The following is a 19,758-nucleotide window of genomic DNA, read 5'->3' as shown; positions in this document are numbered from 1 at the left end:
TACTGGGGGTTAAGCCTTCCTGGTCTTAAAAAACCTAGTGACTCCTCTGTTTAATCAAGGCTCCTTGAACGCACCACAGCTACAGTATGTGCTATGAGATGCAAAAGTGAAACTTAAACATAAATTTGTCCGATGCTGCCACAAATAACATTTATTATATTATTAATTTTCTTCTATCAGCTCATTCTGGATCCCAAATTATTAAATGTAAGCTTTGATGACGTTGTAGTGTCTGTGTTGAGTGAACAGTGAAGTAATCCATGCAGGGTTTGGGAACCATTTTGTATTTTTGAGGTGTATGTACTCTTATTTAATCCTAATTTGATTCAAACAACCTTATTATTGAACTTTGACTGCAACATTGATTTTATCTTAACTTTTATGACATCATCTTTTATGACTGACAGATTTAAAGGGGAACTGCATTTTGCCTATCATTCACAATCCTTATGTGAGACAAGCACACATATGTTTTTCTTTTTTTTAATGCACTCTAACTCGTAAATAAATGCTAGCAAAGGTCAGCTAACAATGGAGCCAATGGGAGATGCTCAATTCTGCCTATAAAGCGATATAATAAAAACTCTGAAAACCTCTATCGACATTTTATATACACTATGTAAGTATATATGTATTGTAGTAACAGGCACATTCAAAATAACATTTTATATTTACGTATTTTGATGATCCAGAACCTTATATTTTTGAGCCTGAATATATGAAGGATGAGCTACAAGATTTAGAAGCTGTGTGCTAAACAGATTCCGCTTTAGGGTAACACTAAGCATCATGATGCATTATTGCTAAGTGCTAATCAAGACCTGCTAACTCAATAGAATGCCTTGATGGGATGTTCATATCTTTACATTTAGATAAAGAATTAATCATGATCCTCATCTGAAAAAGAGCCTGTTTTTGTGTCTTTCTCATCATCTTCGGGTATAAGATGGATGTCAAAGTTGACCAACTATATGGTTCATGGCAACAACCTTCAATACAATTGAGGCGTAAGATTTGAAATCTAGATTGAACTTTTACCAAAGCAGAGGTGATGCAGCAACTCACCGGCTCAATATGTCTATATAGCAGCATAAGCTAGTTACCTCTCTGTAATCACGGCGCCGCTAAAAATAGTTTGTCTGCATTCGTGCTTATAATAACAATATGGCTAATAATTGGTTAATATTCAGGTCCGAAGATGTAAATGGAGTATTGTTGGTGGTTTTTGGATGTCTTTAGCGGGCTTTATGGGTAGAATAGTGTACTCACATTATTTGCATTGTTGGCTACCTCGTACTTTACAGATTTTACAAATTAGAACGCACAAAAAAAGAAAAATGTGGGTTCTTGTCTTACATACAAATTGCAAATTATGGTTAAAATTTAAAAAAAAAGGTGCAGTTCCCCTTTAAATGAAAGAAAAACATATTTAAAACTTTACAAAAGCTAAGGTAATGATAATGTGTTTAAGCTAAGGACACAGACAAAATACTGTCCTTAGGTTTGCCCCAATGTGCACTTTTGTTCGATCCACTGAGTTCTTTCAACTAAGCAGCAGTCCCACAAGATTGGGGTTATGTTACATTACAAAAGAACACAATCCTCTTGCCTGGATAACTATATTTGATCACAGGACAATGTTGTTTCCCCCCTTAATTATAGTGTTGTGATTCACTGGTCATCTTTGACTTCAGGAGTGGATCATCTTCCCTAACCTGAGAAGCCACTCTCTGATTCTCTACTGTCTCTACTCTAATAAAAGTGTTGAGTTCCCTGGCTTGGCTCCGCTGGTGTGGAGTATATTTTCAATTTCTGCGACAAGAACTTAAGTTTAGCAACAGCAAGTGGCACACGTACCCAGCCTCCCTTACAACTCACCGTAAATTATTGATCAATGTTTTTACAGAACACAGGTATTCCTCAGGGAAATAAAAGCCTACACCTGCTAGGGCGGTGTAATATGATAGTCCTCATCAATTTCCTTGGATAGGGAGACACTCCATCAAAACGCATTCTCTGGCAAAAAAGGTGTGTATTGATTGAGGTTTTTTTTTTTTTTTAGAGTGAATTGTTTTTTGTCCTTGAGGGACAGTTTAATGGGGGGGATGTTTGAATGTCTCCCCCACCCCTCTCTCTCACCCAGGGTGTGAGCTCATCCCTTCACCAAAAAATGACCTATTGAGGACAAGTACTCATAAACTCTGTTTCCTGTTTGCCGTGACTGCTAAAAAGCTAAGTATTATCTTTCTATATGTGTGCTTCTAATTGTTTTACAGCTTTCTTTATTCCTTCCCAAACATACTTAGTAGTCCTATCTAACTTGCAAATCACCTGCTCTCTGTCTCACCGCCCCTCTCTCAGCTAGCTAGCTGCTAAGCTAACGAAGCTTAGAATCATAATCAGAATCAGAATAGTTTTATTGCCATTGTTTGAGAACGGGTTCACAAACTAGGAATTTTTCTTGGTGCAAACGTGCGACATAAAACACATATAACACATATTTGGTATAAAAAGAGCTGTGACTGAGCTATCAGATAGACTTAGAAGGGATTCAAGGAATTCAAAGAGCTACTGTTAGGAGTTATTGTTCATTTGCCTGAAGGCCGAGGGGAAAAAACTGTTCAGGTGGCGGGAGGTGTGGGTCTGGATGGAGCGTAGTCTCCTGCCTGAGGGGAGAGGGGAGAATAGTGTGTGTCCAGGGTGAGAAGAGTCAGCTGTGATCCGACCCACACGCCTCCTGGTCCTGGAGGAGAACAAGTCCTGGAGGGATGGGAGCTTGCAGCCAATCACCTTCTCAGCAGCACGTACGCTGCGCTGCAGTCTATTCTTATCCTGGACTGTGGCGCCGGGGAACCACACTGTGATGGAGGAGGTCAGGATGGACTCTATGATGGCTGAGTAAAACTGCACCAGCATCTCGGTCGGCACCTTAAGTTTCCTCAACTGCCGCAGGAAGTACATCCTCTGCTGGGATTTCTTGATGAGGGAGCTGATGGTCAGCTCCCACTTGAGGTCCTGGGTGATGGTGGTGCCCAAGAAACGGAAGGAGTCCACAATGGGGACGGGGGTGGGAGAGTCAATCAGGGTGAGGGGGGATGGTGGGGCTGTGACTTTCCTGAAGTCCATGATCATCTCCACTGTTTTCTGGGCGTTCAGCTCCAGGTTGTTGAGGCTGCACCAGGACGTCAGCCGGTCCACCTCTCTCCTGTAGGCGGACTCATCGCCATTCGAGATGAGCCCGATGAGGGTGGTGTCATCCGCAAACTTGAGCAGTTTTACGGATTGGTGACTGGAGGTGCAGCAATTTGTATACAGGGAGAAGAGCCAGGGGGAGAGTACACAGCCCTGAGGAGTACCAGTGTTTGTGGTTCGACTGTCCGAGACAATCTTCCCCAGCCACACTGCATCATCCACAGACCTGTTGGCTCTGTAGGCGAACTGCAGTGGGTCCAGGAGGGGGGCGGTGATGTCCTTGAGGTGGGGCAGGACCAAGCGCTCAAAGGACTTCATGACCACAGACGTCAGCGCGACCGGCCTGTAGTCATTTAGTCCTGTGATCCGTGCTTTCTTGGGGACAGGGACAATGGTAGAGGTCTTAAAGCAGGACGGCACGCGGCAAAGCTCCAGAGAGGTGTTAAAAATGTCAGTGAAGACAGGAGCCAGCTGGTCCGCACAGTGTCTGAGAGTGGAGGGTGAGACACCATCCGGCCCGGGGGCCGTCCGCGTATTCAGCTTCAAGAACTGCCGGCGTACATCCTCTTCTTTAATGGAGAGGGTCTTTACAGTCTTATGATGTTTTTGGAGTCCTGTGATGTCATTGGAGTCCTTTGAGTCCTTTAACTCCTTTAATGATGTGCTGGCATTGGTGGGGAGGGTGATGGTGGGGGGAGCATGGCTTTGATGAGCTGAAGGCCGTTTATGACGACAGTAATGTGTGTTGAGGCCCTGAGCGAGAGTCCGGTCATTCAGGGCCTGGGGGGTTTTAGTTCGTAAGGGCCCTTAGACCTCTCCAAACTGCCGCAGAATCATTGGAGCGGAACTGTTCCTGTAGACGGTTAGAGTACACACATTTAGCTTTCTCCACTTCCCTGGTGAAGTGGTACTTCGCTTCTCTGTATGTACTTCGGTCCCCGCTTCTCCACGCAGCCTCCTTCTTTTTGCGCAGCTGTCGGAGCTTGGGCGTGAACCAGGGCTTGTCGTTGTTATAACAAACCCTGGTGCGCGTTGGAATGATGCGTGCCTCATTGAACTGTATGTATGAGGTCACAGTGTCCGTATACTCGTCCAGATTGTTCGTAGCCGCTCCAATTGCCTCCCAGTCTGTCGTTTCCCAACAAGCACGCAACTCGTCCACAGACTCGGCGGTGAAACACTTAATGTTCCTCATAACAGGTTTAGCCAGTTTCAGTCTCTGTCTGTATGAAGGGATTAAGTGCACCATCACGTGATCTGATAGTCCAAGAGCAGCGCGCGGGACTGCATGAAAAGCCTTGCTCAATGTAGTGTACAGTGATCCAGCGTGTTCTCCTCTCTGGTCGGGCATTTAATAAACTGTCTATACTTTGGTAATTCCTGGCTCAAATTTCCCTTGTTAAAGTCACCAAGCACGATAACAAGAGAGTCAGGAAAAGACCGTTCCACATGTAAGATCTGTCCTGCGAGCGTGCGCTGAGCGTCACGCACGTCCGCGCCGGGCGGGATGTAAACAGCCACGAGAATGAATGAAACAATCTCACGTGGTGAGTAAAAGGGCTTACAGTGGATGAAGAAATATTCCAGAGAAGAAGAACAGTGTCTAAAAATCTCTGTCACGTCTGTGCACCAGCTATTGTTGATAAAGAAGCATAGTCCACCGCCTCTTTTTTTGCCAGAGAGCGCCGCGTCTCGGTCCGCGCGGAGGAGATGAAAGCCCTCCAGTTGAAGCGCGCTGTCCGGGACACTTGCGGTCAGCCAAGTCTCCCTGAAGCACAACACACAAGATGAGGAGAAGTCCTTGTTCCTTCTCATCAGCAACGCTAGCTCGTCCATCTTGTTGGCAAGTGAGCGGACGTTGGAGAGGAAGATGCCTGGTAGAGGCGTGCGTAATCCCCGTCCGCGAAGACGGACAAGTGCGCCCGCTCGCTTCCCTCTTCGATGCGGTTTCCATATTTTGAGCACAGAATGGACCAAATCCGCAGCTGACGCTAAGATGACCGGTAACAAGTCCATAGGGATGGTGGATCTGATGTTTAGTAGCTCTTCACGGGTGTAAGAGCACCCGGAAACACAATTTATGTACAAAAACAAACAAAACAGAGCGCACGAAAGCACCGAGGCAGCCTTCATCTGCGCCATGATGATGACAGCGCGGTGAAGGCGGCGTCGGTCTGAAGGAATCTGCCCCCATACGTTGCGACCACTTCTCTAAAGACAGCAAGAACTCGACCCGGTGAAAGAAATAACGAGAGTATCGCTCCCTGCTCTTTGTGCACCGTTCTCATGGATAGGTTGGCCCTACTAGAGTACCATGTCCGCAGAGTAATGTCGTAACTTTAGATGTTGCGGACACATCTAGCGTTAGCTAGGTATGTCCGTGCGCTAACTAGCCCAGCTTGTAGCAGCCCTAAGCGGCCTACAAGCAACATTGAACCAGTTGAGACGCATAACAAATGTAGCCCTTTAGCTAGTCCTACACCCCAGTCTACCGTGCACCACACCTTAGTCATAGGGGACTCCATAACCCGAAACATACAGCTCAGCAAACCAGCCACAATGAAGTGTATTCCCGGGGCCAGAGCACCTGACATGGAAACTAATCTTAAGGAGCTAACTCTAAGGTCCCCACATCTGCGGTCCCCTCCAAGGTTTCTCATTGTATCCCATTGGGTTGAGTTTTTTCTTGCCCTAATGTGGAATCTGAGCCGAGGATGTCATTGTGGCTTGTGCAGCCCTTTGAGACACTTGTGATTAAGGGCTATATAAATAAACTTTGATTGATTTTCACAATGTGGCCGAAATCTTTCCCCTCGAGGGAGGGCAGCCATTGCTACACAAGAATGTGTGCAAAGTTTTAACTCAGGACCATACACTAAAGATGACATGGATAAATGGACCAAATGTTGGATTGAATCTCATTAAATCGTGGTCTGCAAATCTATGATAATTCTGTCACTTTTTTAAGAATACAAATTCAGTTACATAATCACTGGCAGTCAGCTCATTTTATCCAGATTAGCTTTAAGATTCCAAGCATTCGCAGGCTGATATTGGAACATTGTCAGCCCTTTGCTGGGAGAAGAACATCCATCCGCCCGTTTTCTGAATGGATTTATTCTGTTCGTTTGCAAATGGATGATTTGTGGGAAGCGGGGTCAAGCCTCAACAGAACAGCAGTCAATCACAGGACTGACACATAAACCACTTGCGGAGTAAGGTTAATTTTGATGCAGTTTGATTTGGATCGAATAACCGAACAGGACTGAATTTTCCCCATGAGCTGTGTTGGCGTGATACATACATCATACCATAGCAAGACAGTGTTTAATTGCGTAATTTGCAAATGAAACAAGCTGACAGTGTAGCACTCGAACGCAACGCGGCTGTCAACCCAATCAAATGCCCCCCTGCATCACCGGGGGCAATTTTGCTGCTGGCAAAACCATGAAGGGACTGATTGTTACACAATGGCCTTTTGATTTGATTATTATCATTGTTTACTAAAACAAACTGATAGAACACTTGCTTTGGAATCATAAGTCAAAGTAACAAGCAGGTATTTTAGTACGGCTAGTGTAGAATTACATTTAGAAAGGGGTTTCAGTGACAAAAAAAAAGCTTAAAATAGCTTGAACTTTCAAATAATATCGAGTTAGTAACTGTATTTGCATGTATCAACATTTTTTTTGTCAAAACTAAGGATCTATACCGAGTACTGGTATTTTTTGGTACTGGTTCGTAATTGGGGTGGCCCAAGAGGACCGTAAAAATTCTAGGATAATAATACGGCTGTCTGTACTTTTTTTTTAATCTAGCTGACCATCGTAACTATGACAAGCGCGCTATGTCACATTCAAAACACCGTGCTACTACTGCAAGTGCTAGAAAGTTGTGGACGTGACCATTCATTTCCATTGGTAAGTTAATGATTACTTGCAAACTTCTAATAATATAGTTGGAGCACCAGTGTTGAAATAATAACTGATGCATCTTTGTGTGTGCTTTATTTTACTTAAAAGCATGTCAACTCTAATTAATTGGCACATTGATATATTCATTTAATCTATTTTCTACCGCTTGTTATTGTGCTTTGTTTTATTTAGTTTACTTTTTAATGTAATTGGAGTGTTAATAAAATGTTGGACTAATCCCTGATTTATTCAGTTTTCATTACAGATGCTTTTAAACTGGCAGGTTGAATAAAAAGTTAAAAATTGTCATATTTATCAAGATTGGATAATATTTTTTTGCCATGTCACCCAACCTTAGCACCTGATAATCAGCTTGGAATAATCACAAATATTAAAGCAATGATAATAAAAATAATGAAACTAATAAACTAGTACAGATCAAAAGTACCAATTAATAACGATATCTCAATCAATCATCAATCAGTGTTTACTTATATAGCCCTAAATCACAAGTGTCTCAAAGGGCTGCACAAACCACAACAACATCCTCGGCTCAGATCCCACATCAGGGCAAGGAAAAACTCAACCCAATGCAATCTATAACAAATATCAATATCGGTATTGTCATCGATGAAATACTACACATACCGGTACATTTATCAAGAAAGATGAAAGTCATTTTTGAAGGCTACATAAAATGTTGTGACGAGCTAAACGTGGCCGCCAGGCCTTCAGTTTGACACCTGTGATTTAGAGATAGAAAAGGCTTATCTTTACTCAGTAATTTGGCCATTTAGTCCACATTTTTATTCCAATATTATCCTCAATATTTTTGATTACTTGTCTGTATTTAATGTCTCCACTTATTCTAATTAATCGTTTATTTATCATTAATAGGTTACTTTTTCCATCCTCATTTTCTTACATTTTTATTTGTTAAGTTTCCTGCTTTGTTAACTCGTAATTGCTAATTGATTATTGATTTATGTGATGTGAGACAGGCCTCAACGTTGGCAATGTTCTAATCCAGGCTGAAAACACTTTTATTTAACTGTGCATATGACAACTATAAGTATTTTATCCACAATATTTTATTTTAATTTAAATCATAATAGTTTGTATGATGATTTTGTGTTATGTTTTTCATTTAAATTATGATTATTTTTGTAAGTTATTTTATTTTTGATTTTGCCTTCTTGTAATTTTCAGTAAAGCGCTTGGAATTGCCTGGTGTACAAATTGTGGCCTGTAAATATGTGTTTCAACACTTTACTTTCACACAAGAAGTGGAAAAATGTATTCGACAAAATTTCAATTGAACCTGTCAATGTAAAAGATTGAAATATCAGTAAAAGACATGGTGACGTAGCATGAAATAATCTCGAATTCTTCCTATTCTTTTTCAGACATGGTGAAGTGTACAAATGTAACTTTGTGATGTTCTTGACTGTAACTTGTATGAACCATATCAAATCACACCACAACATACCAACCTGGTCCACAAACTGATCACTTACATGAGATGGAAGGTTTGTTTGTATGTAACTGATAACCGCAGTAAAGAATGTCCATTCCACGAGTTGTTTCAGCAGAGACTTTAGAAAAAAAGCTGTTACTGGAACTGGAGTGGACTAAAACTGTACTGGAATAGACAGAGGCACTGTACTAGTACCCTGTTTATTCCACTGCAGTTTTATTGGAATGCCTTTTTTTTTTGGTCTACAAAATGTTTTTCCAATAATGAGTCTTGTCTAGGGTGAACCCCGCCTTCCGCCCATGTGCAGCTGGGATAGGCTCCAGCATCCCTCGAGACCCTCTGATGGACAAGCGGTAGAAAATGGATGGGATGGATGGAGTCTCGAAAAAGAGGTGTTGCCTTGATACTTGTCAGTCAGTGAGAATTTCCCCATCTCTGATACTCCAAAAGCAGAAGCTTCAAGATGACATTTCTTACCGGTGCCTTTGGTCCCCAACCACCGGTCCGGGAATCGGTACCGGTCCGTGACAAATTTGCTACCGGGCCGCACAAAAACAATAATTCATTTATAAACTATCGCATTTTCTCCGACTCCACATTCGCCTGTTCCACTAAACACACCAATAAGCTTGTTAATAGATGTATATTACAACTCCTCTGTTATAGTACATGGGACAGTGCACATTAAAGGCCTACTGAAATGATTTTTTTTTTAAATTTAAACGGGGATAGCAGATCTATTCTATGTGTCATACTTAATCATTTCGCGATATTGCCATATTTTTGCTGAAAGGATTTAGTAGAGAACATCGACAATAAAGTTCGCAACTCTTGGTCGCTGATAAAAAAAGCCTTGCCTGTACCGGAAGTAGCGTGACGTCACAGGTTGGAAGGCTCCTCACATTTCCCCATTGTTTACACCAGCAGCGAGAGTGATTCGGACCGAGAAAGCGACGATTACCCCATTAATTTGAGCCAGGATGAAAGATTCGTGGATGAGGAACGTGAGAGTGATGGACTAGAGTGCAGTGCAGAACGCATCTTTTTTCACTCTGACCGTAACTTAGGTACAAGCTGGCTCATTGGATTCCACACTCTCTCCTTTTTCTATTGTAGATCACGGATTTGTATTTTAAACCACCTCGGATACTATATCCTCTTGAAAATGAGACTCAAGAACGCGAAATGGACATTCACAGTGACTTTTATCTCCACGACAATACATCGGCGAAGCACTTTAGCTATGGAGCTAACGTGATAGCATCTAGCTTAACTGCAGATAGAAACAAAAGAAATATGCCCCCGACTGGAAGGATAGACAGAAGATCAACAATACTATTAAACCATGGACCTGTAAATACACGGTTAATGCTTTCCAGCCTGGCGAAGCTTAACAATGCTGTTGCTAACGACGCCATTGAAGCTAACTTAGCAACGGGACCTCGCAGAGCTATGCTAAAAACATTGGCTATCCACCTACGCCAGCCCTCATCTGCTCATCAACACCCGTGCTCACCTGCGTTCCAGCGATCGACGGCGCGACGAAGGACTTCACCCGATCATCAATGCGATCGGCGGCTAGCGTCGGATTGCGCGTCTGCTATCCAAGTCAAAGTCCTCCTGGTTGTGTTGCTACAGCCAGCCGCTAATACACCGATCCCACCTACAACTTTCTTCTTTGCTGTCTCCATTGTTCATTAAACAAATTGCAAAAGATTCACCAACACAGATGTCCAGAATACTGTGGAATTTTGCGATGAAAACAGAGCTGTTTGTATTGTGATACAATGTGTCCCAATACTTCCGTTTCAACCATTGGCGTTACGCGCAAACGTCATCATACATAGACGTTTGCAACCGTAAGTTCCCCGTGAAATTTAAAATTGCACTTTATAAGTTAACCCGGCCGTATTGGCATGTGTTGCAATGTTAAGATTTCATCATTGATATATAAACTATCAGACTGCGTGGTCGGTAGTAGTGGGTTTCAGTAGGCCTTTAATGGACAAATAAAATGTTAATGTGCCTGATTGTAGCCAAAGGCTAATTTTTTGGCAGTTTTTATCTGCCACACGTAGAAAGCCGGTCTGTGAAATTAATGCATACATTAAACCGGTCCCTCGTGGAAAAAAGGTTGGGTAACCATGATTTGCAGTACATAGAACAGCCACACGGAAAATTATTGCTTTAAAACGCAGTCTGAAGAGGGGCTACTGATGCATTCCTAGAAACATGTATCCATTGTTCTGTTAAAAAAGCAATCTAACACAATATTGACTCGGCAGCTACGAGCTAACAAGTGCACCTAAAAGACTGTTGGAAACATTAAGAGGGACTTGGACTGTGTCTTTCATCAAAAAAAATTTTTCAAGTGGGCTATTTTATAGATCATAGAACAGTTATGTTGCACTATACAGAATCCTTTTAAGAAAAGAAGACTTCACTCCTCTCTTGCTTCTCTTCCATCTGTCGACAGAGGAAAGGGGATTCATGAAGACTCCTGAGACATTTAACCTCATCAGTCTTGCCACGGCGACACAAGTCCATCTTTGGACTCAAATGTGGATGATTTATTTATACCTTCAGCCTCAGTGTGATCCAGATGCCTTTTAACACCACTAATTAATTTCTGAGGGCTGTGTAAAGGGTTCACAGATGATGTCAAAGCAGGACTGATAGCGTCCTCCAACTTTCTGCTCACTATTACTGTCAAGCACGTTTTCAAAGTTAGCACATTTTGTCTACAGTATGTACAAAACCTCTGGGAATGGACCAAGCCTCACTGGTCTGTCTTTTGGAAGAGTGGCCAATGTAGATGAAATATGATTTGTTGACAGGACAAGATTATATCTCAATGCACCAACATTAGACATTGATACTTTCATTTTACAACAAAGTACAGTCAGCACTTCAAGATGCAATTGGACTTTGTAATAATAGCACCATGTTCTACAAGATATAAAACCACATTTGATACATTTATAAATGTACTCAAAGTTACGCAAATCAATGATCGAATACAAAATCACAATCAGCTAAATTTGGGCCAGCCCAGAGTAAAATACCATAAATAGAAAAACACATTACACAAAAACAAAACTGGGCCATAACCTGAATAGTTATATTATGAAAGATGGAACTTAGTTTGAGGAACCACAAGATAATGTAGGATAAAGTATTATTTTCATCTAATCTATGCATGCACATTTTAACACCAAGGTGCAAATTGCATTGGCATGGATGCTGCTAAAAGCAGCATTTTTGTTTATGCAGCTTTGTATCAATCGGAAAGCGAAGAGGTGGTCCTAATGTTGTGACCTGGTGAATCTACAGTACATCCGTAAATTATTCAAAGCACTTCACTTTTTCCAAGTTTTGTATTGTATGTATTGATGCACCTTTGGCAGCAATTACAGCTTCAAGTATTTTTGAATATGATGCCACAAGTTTGGCACACCTATCTTTGGGCAGTTTTCGCCCATTCCTCTTTGCAGCACCTCTCAAGCTCCATCAGGTTGGATGGGAAGCATTGGTTTTCATCCAGGATGTCCCTAAACATTGCGACTTTTATTTCAGTCTAGTCACGGAGGTGACCAAGAACCCGATGGTCACTCTGTCAGAGTTACAGCATTTTGCTGTGGAGAGAGGAGAATCTTCCAGAAGTACAAACACTGTTTCCATATGAGTTGGGAAATTGTGTTAGATGTAAATATAAACGGAATACAATGATTTGCAAATCCTTTTCAACCCATATTCAATTGAATGCACTACAAAGACAAGATATTTGATGTTCAAACTCATAAACTTAAATTTTTTTTTGCAAATAATAATTAACTTAGAATTTCATGGCTGCAACACGTGCCAAATTAGTTGGGAAAGGGCATGTTCACCACTGTGTTACACGGCCTTTCCTTTTAACAACACTCAGTAAACGTTTGGGAACTGAGGAGACACATTTTTTAAGCTTCTCAGGTGGAATTATTTCCCATTCTTGCTTGATGTACAGTTTAAGTTCAACAGAGTTTTAACTTGCACTTACAGATGTAGCGACCAACTGTAGTTACTGACAGTGGGTTTTTGAAGTGTTCCTGAGCCCATGTGGTGATATCCTTTACACACTGATGTCACTTGTTGATGCAGTACAGCCTGAGGGATCGAAGGTCACAGGCTTAGCTGCTTACATGCAGTGATTTCTTCAGATTCTCTAAACCCTTTGATGATATTACGGACCGTAGATGGTGAAATCCCTAAATTCCTTGCAGTAGCTGGTTGAGAAAGGTTTTTCTTAAACTGTTCAACAATTTGCTCACGCATTTGTTGACAAAGTGGTGACCCTTGCCCCATCCTTGTTTGTGAATGACTGAGCATTTCATGGAATCTACTTCAATACCCAATCATGGCACCCACCTGTTCCCAATTTGCCTGTTTCCAAATAAGTGTTTGATGAGCATTACTCAACTTTATCAGTATTTATTGCCACCTTTCCCAACTTCTTTGTCACGTGTTGCTGGCATCAAATTCTAAAGTTAATGATTATTTGCACAAAAAAAAATGTTTATCAGTTTGAACATCAACTATGTTGTCTTTGTAGCATATTCAACTGAATATGGGTTGCAAATGATTTGCAAATCATTGTATTCCGTTTATATTTACATCTAACACAATTTCCCAACTCATATGGAAACGGGGTTTGTACAACCATCCCTGCAGCAATCCACCAAACAGGCCTGTATGATATTGTGGCCAGACGGAAGCCATTTGTTAGTAAAAAGCTTGCCCAAATGCACTTGAAAGACTCTCAGACCATGAAAAACAAAATAGCCAGGCATCATGTTTGGAGGAAACCAGGCACAGCTCATCACCAGGCCAATAAATACCTTCCCTACAGTGAAGCATAGTGGTGGCAGCATCATGCTGTGGGGATGTTTTTCAGTGGCAAGAACTGGGAGACTAGTCAGGATTGAGGGAAAGATGAATGCAGCAATGTACAGAGAAATCTTGGATGAAAACCAACGCTTCCCATCCAACCTGATGGAGCTTGAGAGGTGCTGCAAAGAGGAATGGGCGAAACTGCTCAACGATAGGTGTGCCAAGCTTGTGGCATCGTATTCAAAAAGACTTGAGGCTGTAATTGCTGCCAAAGGTGAATCAACAAAGTATTGAGCAAAGGTTGTGAATACTTATGTACATGTGTTTTTTTTTTAATCTTTAATACATTTGCAAAAATGTTCACATAGTCATTATGGGGTATTCACTGTAAAATTTTGAGAACAAGGCTGTAACATAAAAAAAAAATTGAGAAAAGTGAAGTCCTGTGAGTACTTTCCGGATGCAATGTATATAATGTTTAATAGGTTTATTTCCGATTGTGTCTGGGAAACAATACAAAAAAAAAAACAATAGCAGTGTTGTTTATTTTCAAGATATATATTTAATTGTTGAATGTTGTCTGCCTATCTGTGTTGGTCCTGCGATAAGGTGGGGACTTGTCCACGATGTACCCCACCATACGGCCAAGTGCAGCTGGGATAGGTTTCAGCACCCCCGCGACCCCAAAAAGGACAAGCGGTAGAAAATGGATGGATGGATTAATTACAGATGATAATTTAAAAAATCGCTAATTTTTGAAATATTTTGACAGCACTAATGAGAACACACCCACTCTGTTTCTGCCAGATAATAAGAAGATAGGGCAGGAGGGATCAGTGGTGACAACTTTGCTATTTTTTCGCCATAATTATCGAATAATCAAGCCCCTTCTAGCGCCTTGTGACAAATCTAGTGAAGACTCTAGGCAACCTTGACATGAAAGGACGTATTGCTCTTTCCAATTAACAAAAGGTGCTGCGGTTAGCCCCTCCTCGTTCTATAAGCACTCACGCGCTCATGTTTGTGTTAAAACAAATCAAAAAGTGACATAAGAAAGTTTATTTTTGAAAATTAATTCTCCCCTCTCCCCTCAGGCAGGAGACTACGGTCCATCCAGACCCACAACTCCCGCCACCTGAACAGTTTTTTCCCCTCGGCCATCAGGCACATGAACAATAACAAGATCTGATAGCTCAGTTACAGCTAATTTTATTACCTATTCTGTGTTATATGTGTTTTATGTTGCACGATTGCACCATGAAAAATTCCTAGTTTGTGAACCCGTTCTCAAACAATGGCAATAAAAACTATTCTGATTCTGATTCTGAAATCTAAACATATTTGTTTTATTTGCCCACTTTTGCAAATGCGACATAGCCATATATACAAGTTTGACGATGATGTCATTACCACATCCTCCCTCTGTCAAACACCGCCTCTTGCTCTGCTTTGTCTGCTGGGAAAGGCTACAGTTCACCAGTGACCCTGATTAGGACTAGTATAATAGTATATATCCTATACCACATAATGGCTGTAGCGTGGTATTATCATATGGTGAGTTACTCTGGTATTGATACCAACCAATAGTCTTGACTTAATCAAGTATTGGCTAGGTCTTAAACACTATGTGCCTGAAAGATATATATTTCTCTCTTATCACAAGTATATGTCAGGGTCTTTTTGTTATTACAAGCAAGGATATATGAAATCTACAGTACAAATGATTAGGTATTGACACGGAGGGTTTTATTGTTTAAATTAGCTATTGTGTAACAATTTTTAAAAAAGTATTCAAAAGCAATAACCTTCAGAAAAACCGACCGGCAGTGACCTTGTGCTGTTTCAATTCAATTACAGTATAGGCTGCAGCGCCCCCCGCGACCCCAAAGGGAATAAGCGGTAGAAAATGGATGGATGCACTGAGAGCTACAGATTCATGTACAGGTAGATTGTATAACTTCAAATACTTTTACATTCACCAAAGCATTCCAGCCTGGATGCACTGAGAGCTACAGATTCATGTACAGGTAGATTGTATAACTTCAAATACTTTTACATTCACCAAAGCATTCCAGCCTTGTTACGCTTTGTGAAGGTTCAACATGGAGGTTACTGCTTACATAGCGTGGATCTCATCCATTTTATACTGATCATTCTGTTCAGGTTCACAAGTGATCTGGAGCCTACCACAGCTGACTTGGGTTGAGAGGTAGCGTACACCCTGGACAGGTTGCCAGTCAATCACAGACCACATAGACTGTAGAAAAACAACCATTCAACCATGACTAAGTGGGAATTGCCTGCTGTGATAAAAAAATGGCAAGTCACATTTTACTATTCTACAGGATAATGTAGTCCTACAACAGCAGAGAGCCCACAATTTGACCCCAACAGCAGCCATACTTTGACACCCTGGAGGGTGAGAGCAGCGGAAAATAGTCTTACCTCGTATTCCTGTTTGAAGCCGTAGCCCTCGGCTGTCTTCATCTGGTTGATGTGCTGGAGCAGGTCGGCCACTCGGACGGCGGGGTGGAGCTGCCCCGTGTGGTAGGGGGAGCCTTTGCGTCCACACGGGTGCCTCGGGGAGCCTCCCAACAGGCTGCTGGCTTCGTTTACCGAACTACGAGGATCACCTGTGACAAGCCAGGTCACAGTTTTAAGATTAGGGTCAACAAGCTTCTCTAAAGTTTTACCATACAAAAAAAAACAATGATGTCAAAACAATCCTTATTAATTCAGTCCCGAAAAAACACTAGTTTTACACAGAATGTATATTATTTTGTGAAGCAGTATTGGATATAGCGTATATCTACAAGTGTGTGTGTGTATGGTGCATGATGTTGTGACGGTTTATGCTTTAAAATTTCTCCTTCATTTAAGTCCAGTCTACATTTCATTTCTCACAACTCTCATCGACTTCACTCAGACTCATTTCCTTAAGTGTGTTACTGAGGCTTATTAGCTGGAGCTGGAACTGCTGGCTGTGTCGTGTACAGGTGTGAACAAAAATGCACAAGTCTGTTTTCAATCTCACTTTGACTCATTCTTATGAATATAGTGATTTGGGGCCATTGCACTTACGGTATGCAAGTTATTGTGTACCATCATTAGCATAATCTATTGTTACTGCATTTACACAGTAAATAACTGCCTTAGGTATGCAGCTATTATACACAATAGTGTAAGTTGTGTGATACATGTCTTCAAAACTAGATCGTGTGACTGATATGACATTTCTCCTGTCCATACTAATGACCAAGATCTGTAACAACCGTGCTGTAAACACATCCATCTTTTTCTTGCCATGACAATAACAATAACAAAAGGGCGATTGATTCAAAGAGCAACGGCAAGCATCACAAAATGTTCATTTAGATTGAACTCCTTCCACAGCTGTGGATAATTTTTTTCTAGAGTACCCACTAAAATGCATGTTTTTGCCATGTGGCAGGAAACCAGAGTACCTATAGTGAACCCAATTATTGTAGGTTAGGTTACTTTATTAGCACCTAATGTAAACTTATTTTGCAACCAGCAAGATAAATAAATGATAAATGGGTTATACTTGTATAGCGCTTTTCTACCTTCAAGGTACTCAAAGCGCTTTGACAGTATTTCCATATTCACCCATTCACACACACATTCACACACTGATGGCGGGAGCTGCCATGCAAGGCACTAACCAGCAACCATCAGGAGCAAGGGTGAAGTGTCTTGCCCAAGGACACAACGGACGTGACTAGGATGGTAGAAGGTGGGGATTGAACCCCAGTAACCAGCAACCCTCCGATTGCTGGCACAGCCACTCTACCAACTTCGCCACGCCGTCCCCATTAAGATCAAAACATCCATTAAACATACAGAAAAAAGTAAAATCTCCGACATGCAATAAAAAGACCAACCACACCACAAGCAATAAAAACATTTGATACGATCATAAAAGTACCGATACTCAAAGTTCCGTCAATCAAGCATTGAATGAAAAATCCCAATCAGATACATTTTGGACAAGCCGGAGTAAAATACAATTTTATCCCGCCATTTGGCCAGAGGAGAGAAACTAAAGAAGACAGTGGAGGTAGTTTGACATATCCACTAATACGGAAGAAGCTATCTGCTGAACCTGTTGATTGTACAAGGAGGCTAGAGACAGCTCACAAATTAGTTTGCTCGACGGCTTACAATTCGGTTGAGAGAATTAATGTCCTTTAGTGACAGATGAACGAATTATGAGACCAAAGAGAAAGACAACACATATTCTGTAAAAGTACGACAAATCATGATCATTATGGTTTTGCCAACATTAAAATGCTTCGACATGGAGGACTGTGGGCTCTGATGTTGAACTGGTGAGTTGGACCACAATCATAAACCCTCCAATTGTCACCCTTGCAACATGGCCTCGTCATTCTTGTCCGTGCGTGTGCATAAATGGTAAATGGTAAATGGGTTATACTTGTATAGCGCTTTTCTACCTTTTTAAGGAACTCAAAGCGCTTTGACACTATTTCCACATTCACTCATACACACACACATTCACACACTGATGTCGGGAGTTGCCATGCAAGACGCTAACCAGGACCCATCAGGAGCAAGGGTGAAGTGTCTTGCTCAAGGACACAACAGACGTGACTAGGAGGGTAGAAGGTGGGGATTGAACCAGTAACCCTCAGATTGCTGGCACGGCCACTCTCCCAAACTTCGCCACGCCGTACCCCTCATAAGTGGGGTGTAACATGCAGGGCCAGGCTTTTCATGTAAACAACGGTTTACATGAAATATTATTCTTAGCGAGCAGAAGTACATTTAGTAAAGGGAGTCGAAGTGTGTGCAAAAGAGACACAACGAACAAAAATGCAGTCCAAGTAAGTGTCGAATTAAATGTTAAAAAAAATTACTTTTAATATTTTACAACAAAAAACAAACAAAATGACAAAATGACAAGCACAATTCAGCTCAATAGTCATGCATTTATATCTATATATGCAATTATGTATATGCATACATACACACACACACACGCACACACACACACACACACACACACACACACATTTCCATACACATTCGTACTGTACATATATACAAATATATTTGTGTGTGTGGGTGTGTGTGTGTGTGTGTGTGTGTGTGTGTGTGTGTGTGTGTGTGTGTGTGTGTGTGTGTGTGTGTGTGTGTGTGTGTGTGCTCATATATATATAAATAACATGAATACAGTTTAGCAGGAATAATGTATAATTGTATCCATGAGGAAATGATGATCAGCTCCTGAAGTGACCTATCGCCATAATCATGTGGCCCTAAACAACCCTATTCAGTGTTTACGCCAGGGAATAGCCCTGGTATCGTGTGTTGTTAAACCAGGAAAAGGGCAGGTAGCAATGATCAACGTAGCCACAAATTTGCTGCAAATTGCACCGTCAGGTTAACGAAACACCTAAAAGTGGAGAAATACCGAGCAATATTGGCTGCATGCTTGCATGGTCTAAGCCAGGGCAATTGAACTGGTGGCCCGGGGGCCTGAGAATGACATCATTACGGATCCAGAGTTCAGTTCAAAACTTGTAAGACTAACATTTTTTGCGGCATATTCTTAAAAAGACAAGAGTGCTCAAGTTGTATAGAGGCACTTGGACCACTGTAAACATATTGCCAGATCCTTGCATTGACATTTTAAGCTTGCTAGCAAAAATAAAACACTGGGGTCCAAACTTGTGATTTACCTAACTGAGGCATTCCTCAGGGCACCCTTTTAACTCATCTCCTTTTTGGAAGTTACATATTTTTTCCCTAATGTAAATGTATGTAACTAAGGTGTTGCTGTAAGTTGTTGACTTCAGATGCAGTCAGTAGTCATTTGTTCAACTTCTTAGTTACACTGGTGATGTTCCTCAAGTTTCCATTTTATATCCGCTCCTATTCATCATTTTGTGCTATTCAACTGGTAACCTGTGAGTTCAGTTCAAAAATCTTCAGTTGTGCAGCAGATTCTTAAAAACACTAGAGTGCTGTCATAGAGATGATCTTTGACTAGCCTTTTTGCAAAAGGTCCTTAAAAACAGCAGAGCGCTGCTGTAACCTTGACAAAATAAATAGACCAAAATCAAACGTTTAATGTGGAGAACGATGCTTCTCCGCAATATACAAAATAAGACTAATAGTGAAGGGAGAAGTCCGACTCTCAGGTCCTTAGCTTTCTGGAAATGTGGCCCCCAAAACATTTTAGTTGAATGTCCCTGATCCCAGGTGTTCGACTATTGTAATGGTATTGTTGAACAACTGAGCAGTGTAATGGTTTCACTATTG

The 19,758-nt window shown here is 41.4% G+C and overlaps 1 protein-coding gene across 4 annotated transcripts in view; it reads right to left on the bottom strand.

Moving 5' to 3' along the window:
* Window positions 1-19,758, bottom strand: part of ptprub (protein tyrosine phosphatase receptor type Ub) — a 528,033-nt gene that overhangs the window by 89,366 nt on the left and 418,909 nt on the right. For all 4 annotated transcript variants that reach the window (XM_062063249.1, XM_062063250.1, XM_062063251.1 and 1 more), the window contains one exon: window positions 15,898-16,085. In XM_062063249.1, coding sequence (XP_061919233.1) covers window positions 15,898-16,085 — 188 coding nt within the window. The remainder of the gene's footprint in view (window positions 1-15,897; window positions 16,086-19,758) is intronic.

This window comes from Entelurus aequoreus, linkage group LG11, assembly GCF_033978785.1.
Source record: "Entelurus aequoreus isolate RoL-2023_Sb linkage group LG11, RoL_Eaeq_v1.1, whole genome shotgun sequence".
Taxonomy (NCBI): domain Eukaryota; kingdom Metazoa; phylum Chordata; class Actinopteri; order Syngnathiformes; family Syngnathidae; genus Entelurus; species Entelurus aequoreus.
Note: the sequence above shows the minus strand (reverse complement) of the source record. Positions and strands in the feature narration are given on the sequence as shown.